The 22515-nt window shown below is 46.3% G+C and overlaps 1 protein-coding gene across 1 annotated transcript; it reads right to left on the minus strand.

Moving 5' to 3' along the window:
* Window positions 1-3312: 3312 nt before the first annotated feature.
* LOC146353444 (hepatic lectin-like) lies at window positions 3313-18368 on the minus strand. Its single transcript, XM_084832259.1, has 6 exons — window positions 18270-18368; window positions 15649-15756; window positions 11568-11627; window positions 6566-6717; window positions 4534-4646; window positions 3313-3626 (listed from the first exon to the last, which is right to left on the minus strand). The coding sequence occupies exons 1-6, from the start codon at window positions 18361-18363 to the stop codon at window positions 3494-3496; spliced, it is 660 nt and encodes a 219-aa protein (XP_084688385.1). The 5' UTR covers window positions 18364-18368; the 3' UTR covers window positions 3313-3493.
* Window positions 18369-22515: the final 4147 nt, after the last annotated feature.

Genomic DNA, 22515 nt, shown 5'->3' on the forward strand with positions numbered 1-22515 from the left:
GGCCTACAGAGGCAAGGAAAGGAAAAAGGTCAGGCCTAGAGGCCTGGGGTTGTTGGGGGGGGGGTATCCCTCAGAGGAGTAGTTTCATTTCCCTGGTTAAGTTTCATTTTCATTTCCCCAGTTTTCATTTCTTCAGGCTTGAAACAGTACTTATGGTTTTGAGGGAGAAGGGTATATAAAGAGCAAGCCAGTAAGAGCAGAGTCGGGGAGACCAGAATCTGAAGAGGGAGCAGGAAGAAGCAGCCTGGAGAAGTCTAAATACAGCTAGGGTAAAGGAACTTGCATTTTGCAACTTTGATTTTCTCTTAAGGCCTTTGGTATCACTCAGCTCTATTGAATAATACCTTTAGTTGTGATTTGCTTGCTATAATTTACCAGTAAACTGTTGTGGTTAAACCCTGTGTCTACAGTGTCAATCACCCCATGCCTACAGCCTAAACCCCATGTTATTGGAAGGGGAAGGTAAAAGAAGGAAGGCGGGACTCTTAAGGAGGCAAGAGATCCTTAAGGAGTTGCTCAGGGGGTCCAGGGAAAACCCTGACACATGCAAATTAGCAATTGTGTGAATGGCTTTTTGAAAGTAAATTGCAGGTGTGTGTGTTCTGGCTTAGGGACCTGGCATGAGGAATAGAAGGGCTTTGGCCCCTGCTGCAGTGCTGATCTGGCCTGGGCCCTCTGCACCAGCTATTTGCACTGAAAAGAAGAAGATCCATTCACTCCAATAAGGAGCTCCCCCGCCCCATGCAAATGATAGACATAATCTGGTTCAGGACCTCAGCAGATGGCAAAGGATTAAAGCCCTCTAACCCTTCACACACCAGAGTCCCAATTCAGATTGGGCCCTCCATGCCTGCAATGTACTTTTTAAAAAGCCATTCCCACAATTGCAAATAGCGGGAATGGTAGGGTGGCAAGGTGACCTACAGAAGACGGTCCTCTATTTTGGAGAGCTGGCAGAGGATAGTCTTCTATCTGAAGGCCTCCTGTTTGAAGGGCTGACCAGTCCAAGCCCAGTTTAAAGACAAGAACCATAAGATCTGTTGCCCATCCATCCTCAGCATCTGAAGAGCAGATGGAGCAGGGAGGCACACAGGTAACCTGGTCACCCTTTCCCACTATGGCAAGATGTATTGTATTTCTATTTAAATTATAGTTATTATTTCTAAGTTTGCACCCATACATATAAATGTACATATGCTGATGTTTTGCAAATTGGGGTCTTCTTTTGTCCCTTTATTTGGTGATGTGTAAGTGGCCAACCTAGTGAATGGCGTTGCATCTTGTTTGGCCCTTAGAATGTGTAAGAGCAAGAATTACTCCCCCAGCCCGAGAAGACCCCACCCCACTGTGTTTTGCCTGAATTACTCTTCTGAGCCTGCCTCAAGAGTGGAAGTAAGTAAGCCCAGAAGTATCTTAAGGCAATAAAATTAAATATCAACATGTCAGCCTCTATACTTTTACCCTGCTATTATTTAAAGGTGCTTTTAGACAGGCAACTCCTAGTGCTACAATATGGTATAATTATTCTGTCTTTTCCTCTTTAATGGTGTGTGTGTGTGTGTGTGTGTGTGTATAAAGAAAAAAGATGAAGAAATCACAGGAGGGTTACAAACGGAAGATGTACTCATCTGGACCTCTAGTAAAATTCTATTTATGAGACAGGGTGATCGCATCTAGAAAAGCCCTTGAACTCGGAGGTCTGTTTAAGAGCATCAATAAGTGGGAGTAAGAATAAACCCAACAGCCTTACATACATCTTTTTTTTTTTTTGGCCTGCAGAATTTGCTTGAGAATTCTCTCCCTCCCACTGCCCTGAAGTTCATTCAACTGTACCACTGTTGGGAGGCTCCATCTGAAGCAGCCTCAGTTGCAATCCATTTCGTGCCAATGGACATAACCATTTTCAAGCTCTTGATTTTCACATTGAGACTGCCATGCCGTGAACTGCTGTTGGTGCTTCTTGGACATAAGTCCAGATGGACATTCACTCTCTTCCAAAAAAAACCTCAGTTGGACCCAGGAGCATTGCAAGGCCTGAGCCCAAGGCTCCAAATATATTTCCCTGGACACTGGATATATTTTCCGGAGCCTTGAATGTCCACTGATGCCAATGAGAAATAGTTATCTATGCTTGATTGCATGGGATGGGGGCAATTTTCCTACAGGAGGGATAGAGAGAGAAGCAGGATGGGAGAAAGAACTGGGATGGGATAACAAGCGGTGGCAAATTAACTGTAATTGAAGAGGAACTACTGGTTTGGGATGCTCTGGGGCGGGTGCAAATTAATTACATAATTTATTTTATTTGAGATGATTTGGATGAGAAATTAATTGGCTGGATTTACCACCTGTGAAATTTCAATAAATCCTAGTATTTTTTTCTAAATTTGCATACATAAATTAGAATATGCATATTTTATACAGGTTTGTGCCTTATGGGCCTGGGTGGCCTCTAATATTTTCAGTGCCTACCAGCACCCCTGGTTGGACCAAGTCATGAGGAATGGGAATCTGGATGCATGCTGAACACATTTGTAAGCTCGATTCACAGAGCTTGATTTACACCAGGGCTCACCTCTGCTGACATCTGTTTTTCCAGCCAAGGCTCAACCTTGGAATATATTAAGTAGGAATAGATTAAAATGCCTCTGAGCTGGTACAGAATGTATTTCCCACACCATTCTGTAATTAGAGAGGGTTTTTCCACACATCACAAATTAAACAGAGAAAGAGCTTCTAGTTTAGTGGGTAATATTTCCAGACAGATTTCAGCCTTAGTGGAGATAGACAAGACGATAGACAGAGATATAGATGTATATTTATATTCGAGAAATTAAGCACTGTCACTTCAGCCAATAGAGAGCCCCTGAAAAGTGAATGTATATTGATTTCACCAATGTACAAAGGTGGCTGGGTGAACCCAGGCCAGAGATGGTTTATTACAAATGTTTAGACCTGCCACTTTACCAAGGCTTCTGCTTCCAAATTCTTTGTGGGATTAAGATCGGCTCCTTTGCATAGGCATTTTCCTGGTGTTTTTCTTTCTCTGCCTTTCTATATATTCCATTACACAACCACTAGGAGGCACTGTGGTATACTGGAATTGTGCAATTATACAAGGCTTCTGTAACATGACTGAGAAAAATACCAGACTTTCTTATTAGGGGGGGAAAAAAACCACCATGATAATGGTTGCAAAGCACAGGAGAGGGCCTGGAGGATGACGACGTCATGTAAAGAACCCACAAACTACCATGAGTAAGCAATCACAAACGCATAATAAAAGCCTCATGTAAAAAACCAACTCTATTTAAGCTGTGGTTTTGGTTGTTTTTTTAACTATAGCTTTATTCCAGCTGTGCAGATAGGCCCTGCATTCTAAAGCAGGTGGTTTGAAGTAGTACGTGGTCTCTGGAGAAATGTCCTGTCCTTGCGATTTTGTTCTCACTCATTGGAAAAGTTCATGGAGGTGGTTTCCTCTCCTTTCCTTTTATCAGGAAGGCAAAGGTTTCTCACACACATAGAAACTTTGATAGTTACAGGGCACATCATTCCATTCTCCAGCACTATGGATCTGGCCACAGTCTTCTCCGTTGCTGTCATTGGGTTCGCCACTCCTCCATTTCCTAGATGAGAAGGGCAGTCAAGTTATTCCAATGAATGCTGAACGAGGGACCATTCCTCTCCAACCACACCACCTTCTGCCCCCAAGCACAGCCAAGTTGGTCCCTCTAGATGAGGGATGTTGAATCTCTTTCAGCCTGAGGATCAAATTCTCAAGAAGCTCTCGGGGGATGCAGTTAAGTCATGAGTGGGGCACAAGGCAAAGGGGGCAGAGCCACCCCCCCAATGCCAGTATATTTTAGCTTAAAGCTCTTACTGCCAGTAACTGAGTTTTAGGGGAGGTATTTCAACCTTTTGGAATGGAGGTGGGGGAAGCCACTGGGATAAAGTGTGGACAAGGTGCAGTTGGAAAAGTTCCAACATTAAGGAAAAGAAGAAGAATGTTTATGGCTTCACAGCAGTCCCACATTATTCTCACTTGTCTCCCACCTCCATGCCCACCCCACCAAACACAGTGGCAGTGGCAGCTGGTGATTCCAGTTCGGGAGGGCTGGTGATTCCATTTTGGGTTTTTGTTACAACCAGCCAAAGCTCTAAAGGTGCTATCCAAGATGCTGCACGCATTTTGGGGATAAGGATCAGCACCTTGGACAGCACATTTAGAGTTTTGGCTGATGGTAACTAAAACCCAGAATGGAATCACCGCCTCTCCGGAACTGGAATCACCAGCTGCCACTGCACAGAGGCAGCGATATATGTTGGTGTGGTGGCAGTGTTTGTGCTTGCATCTGGGAGACCTGGATTAAACTGGGATGCCTAATATGTTTCAGATCAGGGGCATGCAGAGGTCCTGGTTTTGCTGCCTTCCCTGAATGGCAAAACCAGGAGGTTTGTCGACCACCTGGCAGATAAACGGCAGATGTCCTGTGTTTGGCTTGACGGGTCACCACTTTCATAGGCCTCTCTTACTTGAAGCTGGTTCTGTAATCTGTGCCATCGACCCATCTCCACTCCCCTTCGACGTTCACATCACTGAGTCCAATCCAGTAGCGCTCACCCCTGGTTCGAGACTGGATGAAATTCTGCAAGCCAAAAAAGAGAGGGGGAAACAAGGTGGGGTGTGACTTGAGTATTACACTCACACACTCCAAAATCATACGCCTGTTCTTGGCCTGAATTAATCTGGAAGTACTCCTCCCTCATTCTAGATTCACAGTGTAAAAAGCCATTTCCAGTGAAATCCCATAGATTACAACTCAAAGAAGCAGGCCTCATTGAGTTCCATGGGACACGCTCCCAGGTAAGTTGGCATAGGCTTCCAGCCTTAATTTACAGACTGTGCTGTGTGGGATAAATAAATATATAAGTGTGCCTGTGAGCCTAAAGCAGAGCCATCTTCTTGACTGGTGTATCTCTGCATGACTCAAGGTCAGCCCAAGACATCTTGCAGCCTGAGGCAAAAGGCAAGATGGTGCCTTCCTCCCTCTCCATGTACAAAAGTTGACAAGACTGGTAGCTGAGTCTTCCTTCAACACTGGCAATGGGACAGCACCCACCACCACACCTGGAGGCAGCAGGTTAGCTTAGGGGGCACAGGGCAGGACACCTGGCACACAGCTCTCCCTTCCTCTTCCTTCCTGCATCGTCCGCCTGAGGTGACTGCCTCACTCTGCCTAATAGTAGGGCCAGCTCTGGCATGACACATTGCTCAGGTGTTCCACGGTTCCATCAGCTTCTACCAGAGGAGGGCAATTCTGCTACATTTCATTCCATCACTCATAGGGCATAGACACAGGAGAATTACCCGCCACTGAGGAAGTTCCCGAGTTGCTGCTCTGGGCTTGCTTCCCTTTAGTCAGAAGGCACATGCAGTAGCGAGCCAGGGTTGCCAGAGCCAGCAGTGTCACTAACCAACTGGTTGAGGGGCTGAAACATCATGTGCACGATGTCTCATGTGCTGGTCCTGGTGCTGCATACAAGAAAAATGTGGCCTGAGACCTGGCTGCCATCCACACGCAAACCAGAGGTATCCAAACCATGCTGCCGCTGAGAGCATGGCCTACCACTGTTGCCTACAGCAGCCAGGGGCAACCTCCGGTGCATACAGCCAGTATTTATTATGTATTACATTTCTATATCACCCAATAGCCAAAGCTCTCTGGGCAGTTCACAACCGTAGAGCTTCCATGTTTGGTCAGTGAGCCTTTCCACAGGGCCCCCTTTCCCCCCCTTTCCCACTGCTTTTCCATGCTACATGGTAAGAAAGGGGCTCTCTCCCTCACAGCCCAGTGCAAAAAGTGAACTATCGACCAAGGGAGAAATGGCAATCTCTTCCTCCACAGGCCATTTGTTGCTCTTCCATGGTGTGTGTGTGTGTGGTTTGTATCCAACATTATCTTAAGTCCTATTCATTTCAGTGGCTCTACTCTAAGTACAGCTAATACTGGATACAATCCCGTGTGTGAAGCAGTTGACTGTATGTATCTCTTCCCAATTTTGTATGGTGGTGGTGGGGGAAATAGGCTGCTACAGGGATATTACAATGTTTCCATGTAATGCCTTTCTGCGTGTCATACCACCACAGGAGAGGTTAGGTTGATGGTAACATAGGTAGAGCCTTCTCTGTGGCAGCACCCCTCCTGTGGAACTCTCTCCCAAAGGAAGCTCAGTGCTTCTTTGTTCAGTGCTAAATAGGCTGTTAAAACTGTTTTGTTCATAGGGCTTCTTAGTTGCTTAGCTCTACCCTCTGTTTCTAAGATTCTCTCTTGCTCTTAATTCTCTCTGCTGTTAGTGATGTTTTAAAAGTTTTTAAAGTTTTATATTGATTTTAAAGTTTTTGATTTTTTTAATGGTAAGTCACCTGGGGGAGGGGGCTATTTGGGCTGAAAGGCAACTCATAAGTTTATAAACAAACAAACAATGTTTAATTTAGCCCTCAATTAAGAATTAACAGATCCACCACCTCCACACACATGCACATTATTCCCGCCTCAGTCTTTACCTGTTTGGGCTCTTCATGAATGACCACCAGTTTTGAATTCTGCTCCTCACAATGGTCCTTAGCTGTGTGCCAAGTCACCTTCTGGATGCCGAAGTAGTAACATCTGCCATCAAAGTATTCCCATTCCCTGCTTCTGGAGCCGCATGGGAAGACTGACAAAGAAAAAAAAGGCTCATTACAAAATCCCTGCTTCATACATTAAAACAAAAGGAGGTTCTTGAGGGTCTACTGCAGGTTGGCTGTATCTTTGGGGCAAAATTCTCTTGGGAGCCCTCCTTGACGGAGGCTCCTGGTCACACATTTGCGATATTCGTATGTCTCAAGAGATGTGGTTGGCCTGCACTGGAAAGACACAAAGTGAACATTTCTTGTAATGTATGCTGAAGTGATCTTGAGTGGGGATGTGCCTGAGAGGTTCATAAATGGTGTGGAAAGAATGAATAGGGGAAGGAGGAGTTACCCTCGAAGTATTTGCAGATCAGCACTTACTCTCAACAGATTGCTCAATACTGAATACAGTCTTGAGATAAATATTGTAAAATGGCTGAGAGAATGTTCCAGATGTGGACGTGAGGGGAGTCATGCATGCCCCAAACTTGGCCAAACCACAATGTGAGAGGAAGCAACCAACAGCCCTTCCTGGGTAAGTGGATTCAATGCTGGTATTTGATTCCACAAACAGGGACTTAGATCATCTCTCTAGCTGGAGTCCATCAGCTGCCTAGAACTTCTTGCTGTCCTGTCATCCCATATGTGAGATGACAGGAGGCATAACTAGAAGACACACAGTAATGTTAGGGCGCAAGAGCACTGCAGTGTTGTAGGCCCAGGTTTAGCTTGCATACGTGGGTCTAGAACAAAGATGCTTGAGGATTTTGTTCGGTTTGTGTTTAGAAGCAAACTGAACTGGATTGCACCTTCTAAATTAACGTGTGGATCAGAATGCAATTATCTTTTAGATTTTGCACTTCTCCAAATTTTGGGATGCAGTTCTTGGCTCAAAAGCAAAATGTACCAAAATGACTATAATAGTTGTTGTTGTTGACATTCAAAGCCCTAAACAACTTGGGGCCAGGACACTTAGCTGACTGCCTTCCCCTATATACACTAAATTGACATTCATTCATTCATTCATTCATTCATTCAATTTCTTAATCGCCCATCTGGCTAGTCACCCAGCCACTCTGGGCGATGTACAACAATAAAAAACAGTAAAATTAAGCATTAAAACAGCATGTTCTAAAAATACCCTACCCCACCCCAAATGCCTGCCTGAACGACCAAGTTTTCAAGTTTTCTTGAGGGAGGGAGTTCCACAGAGTGGGGGATACCACAAAGAAGGCCATCTCCCTCGTCCTCACCTGCCTAGCTGTCCTGGCTGATGGGAAAGAGAAAAGACCATCTGAGGTTAATCTTGTTGAGCTGCCTCTCTGGTGTTGCTGGAGGCGCTCCTTGAGATAGGCTGGGCTGGAACCATATAGGGTTTTAAAGGTCAAAGCCAACACTTTGAATTTGGCCCAGAAAACAACTGGTAACCAGTGCAACTCCTTCAGCACTGGAGTGATGTGATCACGCTGGCAGCTGCCTTTAATCAGGCGAGCAACTGTGTTCTGCACCAGCTGCAGCTTCTGAACCATCTTCAAGGGTAACCCCACGTAGAGCGCATTACAGTAGTCTAGATGAGAGGAGACCAAGGCATGTACTACTGATGTGAGCAGATGGTCTGCAAGGTAGGGGCACAGCCGCCATATCAGATGGAGTTGGTACAGCGTTGACTGGCTCATGGCTGACACAGCTGTCTCTTGAGATCTTCTGTGGAGGCCATATTGGTCATTCCACAACCAGCACTGTGTTGTCAGGTAATAGCATGTAAGCACTCCTCAGTAGTGGCACCCACCCTCCAGAACACTCCTACATGTGGTTTGGGAGGCAAAAACTGTGTCAAGCTTCAAATGCCTCTTGAAGATGTGTTTTGTTCACTCAGGTTTTCCCTGACTTTCCTTGATCATGACACTGCTCTGTTTTACCGCTTCTGTTGTACTGCTTTTAAAGTATTTTTTGTTTTATACTGTGCTTATATTGGTTTTTATATTGTATTGCTCATGTTTTTATGTAAACCCCTTGGAAATCCTGAGATGTCAAGCAGTATAGAAGCAGCTTAAGGGTGCAATCCTAGGGGTTGTATCCTCGTGAGATGGAAGCCTCTGAACTCAGACACATCTGTGTATCCAACGTCATGGCAAGCTGCTGTATTGCCCCGGCCGTGGGCATTGAACTCTTAGGTTGGAGGTGCCAAGAAAGTGATACATCAGATCCAAAGGTTTACTTACAAGGACACCTGATTGGGTGACTTACAGCAGACAGGTGTACCCAGTGGTTGAATCAGACAGCTTCTCTGAACCATGAGCCATTGGGTCCAATGGGTTTTATGCCATACATGTTGCAATGAGGCAGCACAACACTAGCAAGCATCCCAAGCATCCATTCCCAGCATAAACTAACAGCGCTTGGTTCTCAGCACAGACACCTGTAAACAAACTTCGCTTTCCAGGCAGAGTGCTTGATAACAGTCTCACACATTAGCGTGGAAAGTGCTAGGCCGTGCATCAGCCCTTTGAATCATCTTCACATGCCCAGAGGCTTACTAGCAAGGGAATTGCAACAATAATGAACTTAAGCAAGCATTATGGATCTCTAGGCCCCTCTAACACTACAAATGACTTGGCTACACTCCTGGGGCCAATACAGCTGCTGCCAGTAGCATGGGAGGAGTGACGGAGGCAATTTTTACCTCTCTGTCCTCCACGTTTTGCTTTTTTCTCTAGATGGACCTTTGAGCCCATCTAGAGAGGGTGCAATGGCAGGGGCAGATCTGGGGCTGGAGAGGCCATAGGATTCCTCATTTCCTAACCCCTCCTCTCCCCACCCCTCCCCTCCCTCCAGCACAGCTCCTTTCTGACCTCTCTGAATCCGCTTTTATGACCTTGGCAAGCAGCTGGAGTGGTTCTTTCCATGATGGCTGCAAGGGGCAGGGGTGGGGGTGGGGGAGAGGGATTGGATACCAGAGTCCCTATTCTGAGGTCGTAAGATCATAAGAAGAGCCCTGCCAGATCAGACCCAGGGTCCATCTAGTCCAACATTCTGTTCACACAGTGGCCCATCAGCTTCTGACCAGGAACCCACAAGCAGGACATGAGCTCAACAGCGCCCTCCCACCCATGTTCCCCAGCAACTGGTATACATAGGCACACTGCCTCTTGTACTAGAGGTAGCACATGGCCAGCAAGACTAGTAGTGGTGTCTACAGCCTTGGAGGAGGGACTCCAAAGAATCCTATGATCCCTGGTATACTCTCCTGGGATCGCTCTCTAAATAAGTAAAGGGCAGTTTACACAGTAAGAACATGAAGATTACCTTAGAAAGCATGAATAATCCAGTTTACAGTCCATAAAATGCACATGAAAGTAATGCTGGTGGCTTACTTTTACCACACACTGATGCCATATTTCATTTCAAGTTGCAATCATAAGGGTTAGCAACTTGCTTTTTTAAAACAACAGCAACAGCCTAGGAGCTGATTTCTTTCTTTTTTTCCTTCCTTCTTTTTACCCGGAACCACTATTTCTGTGCTTCTGCAGAATCACAGCATATGCACGTCTCTGAGCATGAGGCAGCAAGATTCTAAGTCCTGTCAGCTCAACTGACCCACAAAGATTAGTTCCTTTGAACTGAGGTGCCTTTCAGAAATTTGGCCTTTCTAAGGGCGCAATCCTATCCAGATAGGTGGCTGCCTATGAACTCAGAGGCGACCGTCTATCCAAAGCAGGGCAGGAGAAGCACAGAGGGGATCATTCCCTCCACGCTTCTCTTGCCCTGCATTTTCTGCTGGACAGCCGATTTCAGCGGTCTAGCTGTGGGGGGGGGGAGAAGCAGGGGAGGAGGCTGCTGTATGACACATAGGATGTGTTGTACAGGCAGTTCTGCCGTCCCCGCCCTGGAAGATCCCCAGCCACGGCCCTTTCCAGCTGCTCCGTACTCCTCTTGGGAGCGCAGAAGACAGGGCTGTTCCACGCTGCCTTGGAGACAGCATGGAAGGGGGGGGGGTCGGTTCTCTGGGAACTGATCTCGGAGTACGGGATCCGAGGTAGGTTCCCAGAAAACATCATATCCTATGGCCGTCTAGCTGCTGTCTAGCGGCCTTAGGATTGCTCCCTCCAGCTCTGTAGTGGTTTGCTACTAAATTTCGGCAGAAAACCAGTCCAAGTTTTGTTTTTGTTTTGCTGCCGTGCCACTGAATCCAGCAGCAGCGGCAATACAATGGGCGGGTGTCCATAGGTTGGAAAGGGTAACCCAGGCCCCCCAAGGTTGACTACCCCTGCTTTAAATTGAGGTGCTGGGAATCAAGCCTGCCTGGAAGATGGAGCCTCTGATGGGGGACAGTTGCTTTCTAAACACAGGCATGGGCGGACTGCTTGTGGATACTTAAAGGTAAAAAAAGGTAAAGGTGTCCCCAGCCAGTCGTGCCCGACTCTAGGGTGCGGTGCTCATCCCCGTTTCTAAGCCGAAGAGCCAGCGCTGTCCGAAGACGCTTCCGTGGTCATGTGGCCGGCATGACTGAACACCGAGGTGCACAGAACGCTGCTACCTTTCCCGCTGAGGCAGTACCTATTTATCTACTTGCAATGTCTTGCTTTCAAACTGCTAGGTTGGCAGGAGCTGGGACTGAAGACGGGAGCTCACTCCGTCACACAGCACTCGGGTCTTGAACTGCTGTCCTGCCGACCTTCCGGTCTGCAGTTCAGCGTCTTAACCACTAAGCCACCGCGGCCCCTCTAAGCCACCGCGGCCCCTTGTGGATACTTACTCGCCTTGAAACAGGCCAATCTGGCCCATCCCTGCCCTGCAGAGTGAGCTCTAGGGAGATCCATCTCAAAGTTAGTACTCTTCTCCTCCCCAGACAAATGGGGCCAAAAGCCCCAGGACATTTTGGAGAGACACTTACACTCCTTGGCTTCTTGAAGCTGTTTATGCAGCTTGCTCACTTCTGAAGGAAGCTTCGATTCTGAAATTGTAAAAACAGATACAATCACGCACAGACACAATATCAGAGGTTCAGAAGTGACAAAAAGGCTATAGAGAAGTTCAAAGGAGGCTCCTGTCCCAGTCCATGTTAACTGTCCCCAGAACAACCCAGTCTCTGGCAGGCCTGGAACCAGGTTTGTAAGCACTTCAGTGCTGTTCAGGGTTCAACTCAATCTTCCCCCATGTCCAGCAGTGTTGAATCTGTTTCAGCCCAAGGGCTGAATTTCATTTCGGAGAAGCTCTTAGGGACCGCATTCCAGGGGTGAGCAGGGCTGAAGGCACAAGGGGCAATGCCAGAATGTCAGCATATTGTAGCTTAACGCTCTCATTGCTATAAACTAAGCTTTAGGAGAGACATTTTGACCTTTTAGAATGGGGGAAAAATGCACAAAAGCCAGGAAATCACCAAAATATCGGTGGTTGTGGGAAAGGGTTTGGGTCCAGGGGAAAGGGGTGTGGCCATCTGGGGAACCGTGGAGGGCCAGATTTGGCCCATGGGCCTGATGTTTTGCACCCCTGCTTTAGTCAGTGGAGCTGACATAAAAATGCATGAACATTCATGCAGCACTTTAAAACCTCCTTAATTCTATTATCAATATATCTTTAGATTCTAGATCAGGCATGGGGAACCTGTGGTCCTCCATATGTTGCTGAACTGCAATTACCATCATCCCTCTCCACTGGCTGGGGTTGATGGGAGTTGGAGTCCAACAACATCTGAAGGGCCAAAGGTTCACCCCTGCCCCCGTTGAATGATTTTGGCAGGCAGGTTGGCGCACACCTTTGCTCACATCATGCAACTGTTCCCAGGGGCATGGATCACCTTTCCCAGTGTCTGGTCTGTTGCCAGAACTCTCAATGTGTAACTTGCTTTGCTCAGATATGCACATTTCTTGCCCAGCCCAAACTCTCCCTCATTGCAGGAATAAACCCTGACAATCTTCAGGAGAGCTGTGTGCTCAGTCTGGTTTTGGAGGTCCCACTTGTAGCCAACAAAAGTGGCCTTTCACCATTTCCACTTCCCACAGGTTGGGGAATGCTGGGTAGCCTTTCACTGCTGCCAGACAGGGACGTATGGATTGTGTAAATTCTGTTCTGTCTGTGTTTCCTGGATTGTCAGACGCCTTTCATTCTCTCGTCTGCCCACTGACAGAATCATATTTTTTTTGTTCCAGAATTTATGCAAATTCGCAATTGCATAATTGCACACATACAAAAATGCACAAATTTCCCCAAAGCGTGCATTTTCACACTTTAGCCTAAAGTGGAAATGCGCATTTTGGGCTGGGGTTCTTTATTTTGTGCATTTTTCCAGGTCAGAATTTTCCTAAAATTTGGGAATGTTAGAAAACTGGTCCGCAAGTCCACAGAATCCATCCAATAGGGGAAAAGCCGGCCCTTTGGGGAATTCTGGGTCAGATTCATGAAAATCCAAACTCATTTGGTTCCATTGTGGATTTCTCCGACATCCCTTCTGCCAGATGTAGGGGTATACGAAACCCCACTTACCTGGCTCCGCCGGGTTCCGCAGGTGGGGGGAGGTGATCTGTTCCTCCCCCCTGGAATCCTGCCCGGCTGGCTCCACTCCGCTCCGCAGCCAGGCCAACCCGCAGCGGGGCCTCCAGCCGCTGCCAGGCTGGTGCGGACGCAAATGGAGTCCTGTGTAGGGGACGACATTTGTGTCCCTACGCCGGCCCGTGATAGGCTACGTAAATATTTACATAGCCTATCACGGCTAAAGCAGGGACGCAAATGGCGTCCCCTACGCCATTTGCGTTCCTGCTTTAGCCGTGATAGGCTATGTAAATATTTAAGTAGCCTATCACGGCAAAAAAAAAGGAACGCAAATGGCGGCGGCTACGGTGGCTGCCATTTGCCTTCTGTTTTTTAGCTGTGATAGGCTACGTAAATATTTACGTAGCCTATCACAGCCTCTGCAGGGACACAAATGGTGTCCCTGCGTTAGCCGTGATAGGCTATGTATTTACGTAGCCTATCACGGCCATTCGAAAGACGGGAATGGTGGCTGCAGACGCGGCCGCCATTCGAGGAGCACCGGAATGGCCGACCAAGGTAGGCTCTGTTCGGGGCCCATTTCATGGGGTGGGGGGGTGGGGTCCTTCATTCCACCATGGATTTCGGGGGGCCGAATGCACTGGCATTCGGCCTCACCGAGATCCGTGGTGGAATTCTCCGCCATGCCTAGCCAGATGTAGGGATGTCAGAGAATTCCACCATGGATCTCGGTGAGGCCGAATGCCAGTACATTCGCCCCCCCCGAAATCTGTGACGGAACGGCCTGCCACCCCCCTGCCCCCCCCGCGGATCCCCCCTGGGACGAGACTTACCTGGGGCGGATGTTCCAGGCAGCGGCGGCGGCTCTGGCGGCGGCTCTGGCTTTGGCGGCTGGTCTCCCGACCAGCTGCCACCGCCACCTCCTTTTGCAGTCTGGCGTTTATTTTTTTTTGTATTTTTACAGAGATGTGATTGGCTATGTAAAGACTTACGTAGCCTATCACGTCTCTGTAAAAAAAAAAAAAAGTGTATGCAAATGGTGGCGGCTACGGCCGCCGCCATTTGCGTTCCTTATTTTGCGCCGTCTTAGTCTACATAAATATTTACGTAGACTATTATGGTGAAAATAAAGGGGAACGCAAATAGCGTAGTGGGTGCTATTTGCGTCCCTATTTGATTCGCCGTTTTAGCGAATATTTACGTAGGCTAAAACGACGAATCAAAAAGGGAAGCAAATAGCGCCCACTACGCTATTTGTGTTCCCCTTTATTTTTGCCGCAATAGTCTATGTAAATATTTATGTAGACTAAGACGGCGAAAAATAAGGAACGCAAAAATGGCCGCCGCCGCCATTTGCATATGCCGTTGTTGTTGTTTTTACCCAGCAGCCACCGTGGCCAGAAATCCGACCGGAAATCCGACCATCGAGGATTCCGGGGGGAGGGACGGAATGCCTCCCCCCACACCATGAACAGAATCTGTGGAAAGGTAAGTGACTTTCGTACACCCCTAGCCAGATGCTGGATCATTGGCTGAGGTTCTGCTGCCCTCTGCTGGAGCGAAATTTCTTGTAGGCTCTGATGCTTTTCGCCATTAGAATGGTTAGAAAACCCTTTTCAGCACATGTCTACACACCAGGTAGGAACACAGGAAGCTGCCGTATAGTGGGCCAGACCATTGGTCCATCTAGGTTCCAGGGCATGGTCTGAAGACACATGAGGCAGCCACTGTTCTGAAGCTAAGCAGGTCTGGGTCTCATCAGTGCTTGGAGGGGAGACCATGGGGGAGCCACATGCAGCCACCCTGAGTTCCACAATGGAAGAAAGGTGGGATATTAATGTAATAAATAAATAGACAGATAGATAGATGATAGATAGATGATAGATAGATAGATAGATAGATAGATAGATAGATAGATAGATAGATAGTTAGCTTGGTATTATCTACGCAGAGTGTGGCACTAGCTCTTCAGCGATGCAGACAGGAAGTCTCTACCTGGACGTGTCACAGATGAAATATGGGACCTCCTAAATGTGAAACATGTCCGATTTCACTGTTGTTTAACATGCACATCCTATGTGAGATGCAGGTGAGGGAATCATTGCTGAGGGAATCATACGGTGAGCACATACTGTGCATGCATTCTAGGTTTTTTTTTAAAAAATTGTGTGTTGGGGGGAGGGGAATCTGAAGTAGCAGGGCTGGGAAAGAACTCTAAGACCCTGGGGATTGCCACAGTACTGGGCTGGATGTCTCATTGGTCTGGCAAAATATAAGGAATATGTTATCTCCTGAGCACTTGACACCATGTCTGGCTAGCTCTAGTGGAAATGAATTTTTGGATCCTGGCTGGTGATTGATGATTCCAATTTTTTTTGGCAGTCCTCAGGCTGTTTCCAAATGTGAGAATGTGCGTGAAAAACATCCCTTTTATATTTTGTCTTGAGGCTAATGAAGCATTTCAGATGGCAAAGTAATGTAATTACCCATGGACAGCACAATTCCAAACAATATGAGGATCAGCAGGTAAGAGAGTGCCAGCAGCAGATACACCAGGAAAGAGGACTTCCATTTCCACTGGGGTGTGCATCTGTCTTTCAAAAGAGAGAGAAAGAGAAGGTAGAATCTTGCATTAAAGGCCAATGCACACAGCAAGGCCATTGCATGGATAGTGTCTAATATTACCTTATGGTAGCTGCTATGACATAACAGCTCACTATGCAAGATGGCCAATTTTTTTTCCAGCCTGATATGTAAATATGATGCAGTCCTTCAAGTAGCAGACCTCTATGAGTATCAGATAACTCAGCCACAGAGATAGAAACAGGCACAGTTTACCCACAGCCATTACTTCTAGCTTCCATTCAAACATCACTGACGTCATCAAAATTCATATATCCTGGCTCAGAAATGCAACACATGGGAGACCCAATGCTCATCTCAAATACAAGCATTTGAGCGTTATGACCCCATCATTTCTTTCTGGCTTGGGGTTTTAATCCAAGCCAGATAAGACATTACACTCCTTCCAATAACACAATAGAAATATAAAGGAAACTGTTACATTTTGTAAAATGTCAAACGTATCAAGGGTTGTAGACAGCCAATGACTGTGGATAAAGAAATATTGAGATCATAATCAAAAGTAGGAACTGGGGTTTTTGTTTGTTTTGGAATCAGAGGTAGCTCTCGGGTCTGGACAGGTTTAACATCACTAACTTAAACAAAGGGAACTAAAGAAATTAAAGGACACAGAGGAATTAAAGGACTCATTCATTCATTCATTTCATCCATTTATTGTATTTCTATATCTCCCCATAGCTGAAGCTGTCTGGGCAGTTCACAGACATTAAAAACCATTAAAATACGTTATATAAAATATAAAACCATTCACGTAATAACATAGAACCAATAATACACATAGCGACAACATACTATCTAAAACAATCCTACTGTCTTTACAAACAGAGAAAATGCCCCCCCCCCCATTTTGTCAATTTCTCTGAATGGAAAAAAGGATAATGAGGCAGAGGGGGGAAGAAGTGGCCCATGTTATAAGTCTGCATGAGACTCAGAGCAATGATGTCTTTGGACTTCTTATTGCCCTCCAGTATTTTGGAGAATTCTACCCCTGGAGGAGACAAGGGGACCTTCCGCTCAATCCACTGGCCCATCTGCTGTTCCCTCCTCATGTGAGCCTGACCAGAACGTATCACAAGCTATGAGCAGATACCACCCAAATCTCATCATTCCCTCCTTGACAGGTAGGGAGGCCATAGAATCATAGAATAGTAGGGTTGGAAGGGGCCTACAAGGCCATCGAGTCCAACCCCCTGCTCAAGGCAGGAATCCAAGTCAGAGCATCCCTGACAGACAGCTGTCCAGCCACTTCCACATCACCAAAAAGTGGAAATGAATCATCCCCAAAGAGGGCACACATTTGCACAGGGGGGCATAAGAGAACACAGATTTGTATATGCCAACTTTGCTTCTATGTATAGAAGCAAATTTGGGGAAAATACTATAATTTAAAAGGAAATACTTTAAGTAGAAATACAATTTCTCTCACTATAGTGGGGAAGACTCTGGCCAAGTGACCTGCAAACTTCCACAGTCTACTGCCCAGCTGCTGTTGATGGGAAACTCCAAAGCCTCATCTGATCTCCATGGTTTTCTCTCTGTATACTGGACTTGAACTGGGCAGCCCTTCAAATATAGGACTGTCCTCTGTAAATTAGGACTCAGGGCCAACCGATATCCCAGCAAATCTTCCACCATTTTCCATCACACAATTTCACAGCAAATTAGAAGAAAGGAGGGCCAAATGGTACCTTGTGTTAAATGCATTACTGCATTTCACATGCCTGATTTCTTAACCCCAAATACCTGCCCTGCCGGGAGAGGGAGGGAACAGATCTGGGTCTGGACCATGGGAAGGGCAGTTTTACTCTTCCTTACTACAGTCCTGGGTGCTTCCAGATGAGACTTGTTTTCCCACCCATGTTTTCCCATCACTTCTTCCATCATTTTTCTTAAGGAAAAAAAGACAGAATAGCTGCACAATGCCTTCTGATTAGTAGTGCTAAGAAGCACCCCCAGATGAAATCAACTTCCTCCCCAGCCGGGAGGAAAACTCCCACTTATTTCATTTCAACACTGCTACAGCATCTACTGCTCCTAGAATACTGACTGGTGCTTTTCCTATGACTTAAGACAGGCGGAATATTAAAAAGAGATCTTGCAGAAATCCCCTAAGCCACAGGGCCACATGAAACACACAAGCATTTTATCTGTTCATTTGTCAGCTTATTAATTTAAGACACCTTAGTATTTTTTTAAAGGGGAGCATTATCAAAATGCAAAATTGCTCTGCGGTTTGGAGAGAAAGGAAAGGTTCTTGGTGATGTCATACCACAATAGCCAATCAGCAACATGCACAGCCAGCTTTTGCTTCCAACTTACAGAAACATTTGTTTTTAGAGCTGAACTCTAGTTGCCCTGGAAAAGGTACCTTTGGATTGAATGCAGAGCAGCCTCTCTGTTCTAAAGATGTTATCTTTGTTTTCTCTCTAAGACCAAGCAAAATCTGTAGCTAGTATCTATTTACCTATTCCTCTTGGTACCACAGCTGTTCCGGTCTCTACCAGATGTACTTCATCTATGTCATAGTGCCGCTTGTAAGCACTGACTAGACCCATCATGCTCTTGTGTTCAAGTCTCTCCTCTTGATGGGGTTATAATATGCCCAGCAAATTGAGGAACTGAAGAAAAGATAATGTGTGAGCTCCTATTCTCCTGCTGCTTCTTAAAAAGGCATGAGGAAATCCAACCAAGTCCCCACTTCCTACCACTGCCAGGCTGCAGTGATTAACTTCCCTTTAGAAGGAACTCTTACCCATGGCACCTTAAAGAACTGGTTCCCTTCAGAAAATTATAGGTTACAGCATTATGGCTCTGTTGACCTACTTCATCTGTTTTTGTTATGAGTCTGTCTGTCCGTACATCCATCCATCCATCATTTAGGAAGATAGGTACATAGGAAGCGGCCTTATACTGAGTCAGACCGTTGGCCCATCTAGCCCAGTATTGTCAACACTGACTGGCAGCAGCTCTCCAGGGTTTCAGGCAGGAGTTTTTCCAGCCCTACCTGGAGATGCCAGGGATTGAATCTGAGACCTTCTGCATGCAAAGCAGGTGCTCTGCCACTCAGCAATGGTACCTCCCATCTCTCCCTTCTGTCATCTTTCCCTCCTACTCCATCATCTGGGAGCGAGATAATGGGTCTAGCTCAATGAGACCAATCCCTATCACCCTGCCAACCAGGTGAATATGAAGCTGTCATAGAATCATAGAATCATAGAATAGTAGGGTTGGAAGGGGCCTACAAGGCCATCGAGTCCAACCCCCTGCTCAATGCAGGAATCCAAGTCAGAGCATCCCTGACAAATGGCTGTCCAGCCTCGTCTTAAAGGCCTCCAGTGTGGGAGAGCCCACCACCTCCCCAGGTAATTGGTTCCATTGCCGTATTGCTCTGACACTCAGGAAGTTTTTCCTGATGTTCAGCCGGAATCTGGCTTCCTGTAACTTGAGCCCATTATTCCGTGTCCTGCACTCTGGGATGATCAAGAAGAGATCCTGGCCTTCTTCTCTGTGACAACCTTTCAAGTACTTGAAGAGTGCTATCATATCTCCCCTCAGTCTTCTCTTCTCAAGGCTAAACATGCCCAGTTCTTTCAGTCTCTCTTCATAGGGCTTTGTTTCCAGTCCCCTGATCATCTTTGTTGCCCTCCTTTGAACCCTCTCCAGCTTGTCTGCATCCTTCTTAAAGTGTGGTGCCCAGAACTGGACACAGTACTCCAGATGAGGCCTAACCAGTGCTGAGTAGAGGGGAACTAGTACTTCCCGGGATTTGGAAGCGATGCTTCTATTAATGCAGCCCAAAATAGCATTTGCCTTTTTTGCAGCCACATCACATTGTTGGCTCATATTCAGCTTGTGATATGCTATGGTCATACAGGACCATATAGCACAATATTGTCTAAACTAGGGGGCAGAGGCTCTTTCAGATCTCAGGAAGACATTTCTCCCACTCCTGTTGTCTGGGATCCTTTAATGTGAGACGGGGCTTGAATCTGAACCCAAGTCCTGACACCCCCATAGCATGTGCTCTACCACTGAGCTACAGGCTATTGGCAAGGTGATTTGATGGGAACTCTTTGGGGATGCAGGAAGCTGGAAGGGCCCTGGAGAAAAGGAAGGGCGTGTGTGTGTGTTAGGGATGCTGGAGAAATTTGTTTGGTTCAAAAATGCAAAATGAGGTTGATTAACCAAAAATTAACCAATCAATGAACCAAAACTCAGCTATCCTTCAAAATTTGTACTTCTCCAAATTTCGCAGTAGAGTTCTCCACTCAAAAATTGCATGCAAAAATACATATATATGTAAATGTAACATTCAAAAAATGCATTATATTAGGAAATTGCTTGGGAAAATTGTATATTAGGGAAAATGCATGTACTCAGAAAAATATGCACCAGGTTTCATGAAAACTTTTAAAAAATCTCAAATTTCAGGATGAGGTGAACTTAAGACTGCAAAAAGTAGAAACTGACAGATTCTAACAGATTCATTCATTTGGGGTATATGTCCATGTTTAGGGATGCTAACAGAGGAGAACTTCTGCAGCTGCCTTCTGCAATCTTGTGCCCCTTAGTTGTCTTTCTACAACTACCCTCATCCCCAGCCAGCTGCTTTCTGTGGGGGAAGATTGGAGTTGTTATATGCAACATCTGGAGGTCACTGGATTGTGAAAGGCTGTTGAACAGGATGAGTTTGGACACTTATTTTTATCATTGTTTTTTTTTCTCTACATCACCCTTATTGCCCTACTAGAATATCACTTCCCCTTTCTGCATTGATTCCCTCTTCAAATTAATTCCTCAAATGTGAGGAAGCTTTGGCTATGGGGCAGTATAGAAATGTAATTAATAATCTTATATCAGAATACATTAGTGTAAGGCTTATTACCAGAGATCTACCAGACTGATTTTGCTCATTTTTTTTTTAAACTGAAGCTTGAGCAGTGTAGCCACGCAGAAAATTTCAAAACTTTGAAGAACTCCAAAACTCAAGCATTAAAAGCAAAACAGTATGTTTATTGTCCCACACCAAACAGTCTCCTATTGCTCTATGGTTCAGTGCTGGTTTATTTGCTCCATGCCAAACAGCACCTGGTCTGACATCACGTGTTTTCAACCTGAAACTTAAAGAAATGCTAAATGATCTTTTAAAAAAGAATGCGCCAAACAGTGCATGATCTGACATCATATGTTTTTGACCTCCATTACATGCATCCTCCCACTTTCCTTTTTTCTGTTTCTGTTTGGATTTGTTTGTATTCGTTTTGCTTCACAGGAGGATTCAGAGGGGACTGCTAGGCCTCGGGGCAGTTTCCAGTGGCAATGGCCAGTCTCCCCCTGAATTGTATTGTTTCAAATGGGACGAATCAGAGAGCAAGGGGGGAGGGGCTGCTGGTGCTCCTCCTGTGATGCCCTGTGCATGGGTGGGGTTTGTGTATTTGTGTGTGTGTATCTCTGTGTGTGTATGTCTGTGTGTGTGAGAAAGGGGGGTAATGAGTGGGACGAGGCGGCAGGAGTGGGCAGGGTGCAAGACCAGCACCATATTTGATGGCTCTGGCTCAGTGCAGGTGAGAGAAAGGCAGCATTTTTCTTCTCCCTCCCCCCGGCTCACCTTTTGTTTTTCAGGCCTAGGTGAAGGTGGAGCTTGGAACACCCCCTTTCCCTGCAACAGAGGAGGGGTGGGTCTGTCTATGCTTTCATATAATGGGAAAGGGTTCTTATTGGAAGGAGGGAGGCTAATTGTGTGGGTGAATGAAATGGAGGGAGGTGGGTTGGAAGACCCCCTTTGCTATGGTGGGGGGAGGCTTGCTTTAATGTAGTGGGAAGAGGCCTTATTATTGGGGTGCTCATTGAAAGGAAGATGACACAGGACACAATTGGAAAGTTGAGAGAGGAAGTGAGGGAGGGAAAGGAGGAAGTGCCCCCTGAAAGTTGTTCCAGTCGCAAGGGAAATGGCCAAATTTTCATCCAATCATTGTCAGACTATTAGTGCCAGTGGCGACATGGGCTTTACACTAGTAGTAGTAGTAGTAGTAGTAATAATAATAATAGAGTCAAACTGTCAAATGTGCTCTAGGCATAGATCAGTTCCCTAAGCTTCTGATAGCAATTGCAAATTTGCAGCTGTGTGAATGGCTTTTAAAAAGCAAATTGCAGTGTGCGTATGAAAGAGATCTTGATTAGGTACCTGGCATGTGTTAACCTTTTGCCCTCTGCTGCAGTCCTGATCTGGACTGGAACCCCTGCACTGGCTATATGCCTTGGGGAGAAAAGCTCCCATTCTCGCCTATAGAAGTCCCCCCCCCCATGCAACTAACAGGCATGGGGTCCCAATCTAGATGGATAATGGCAGGCAAAGGGTTAATGCCCCCTAAACCCCTACACACACACACACACACACACACCAGGATCCCAATTTAAATCAGAACCTATATGCCTGCAATTTACTGTTGAAAAGCCACACGACTCCCTTGCTACAACAGCTTCACTGGCTACTAGTCTGTTTCCAGGCAGAATTCAAAGTGCTGATTATGACCTATAAAGCCCTATATGGCTTGGGACCAGGCTATCTGAAAGACTGACTTTTCCCATATGAGCTGGCCCAGGTCCTAAGATCTTCTGGAAGGCCCTTCTTTCAAGACCTCCACCTTCAAAGGTGTGTTTGGTGGCAACTTGAGAAAGGGCCTTTTCAGTGGTCGCTCCCAGCCTATGGA

Source organism: Heloderma suspectum, chromosome 2, assembly GCF_057233095.1.
Source record: "Heloderma suspectum isolate Gila_16-S chromosome 2, 16-S_ref, whole genome shotgun sequence".
NCBI classification, from domain to species: Eukaryota; Metazoa; Chordata; class Lepidosauria; order Squamata; family Helodermatidae; genus Heloderma; species Heloderma suspectum.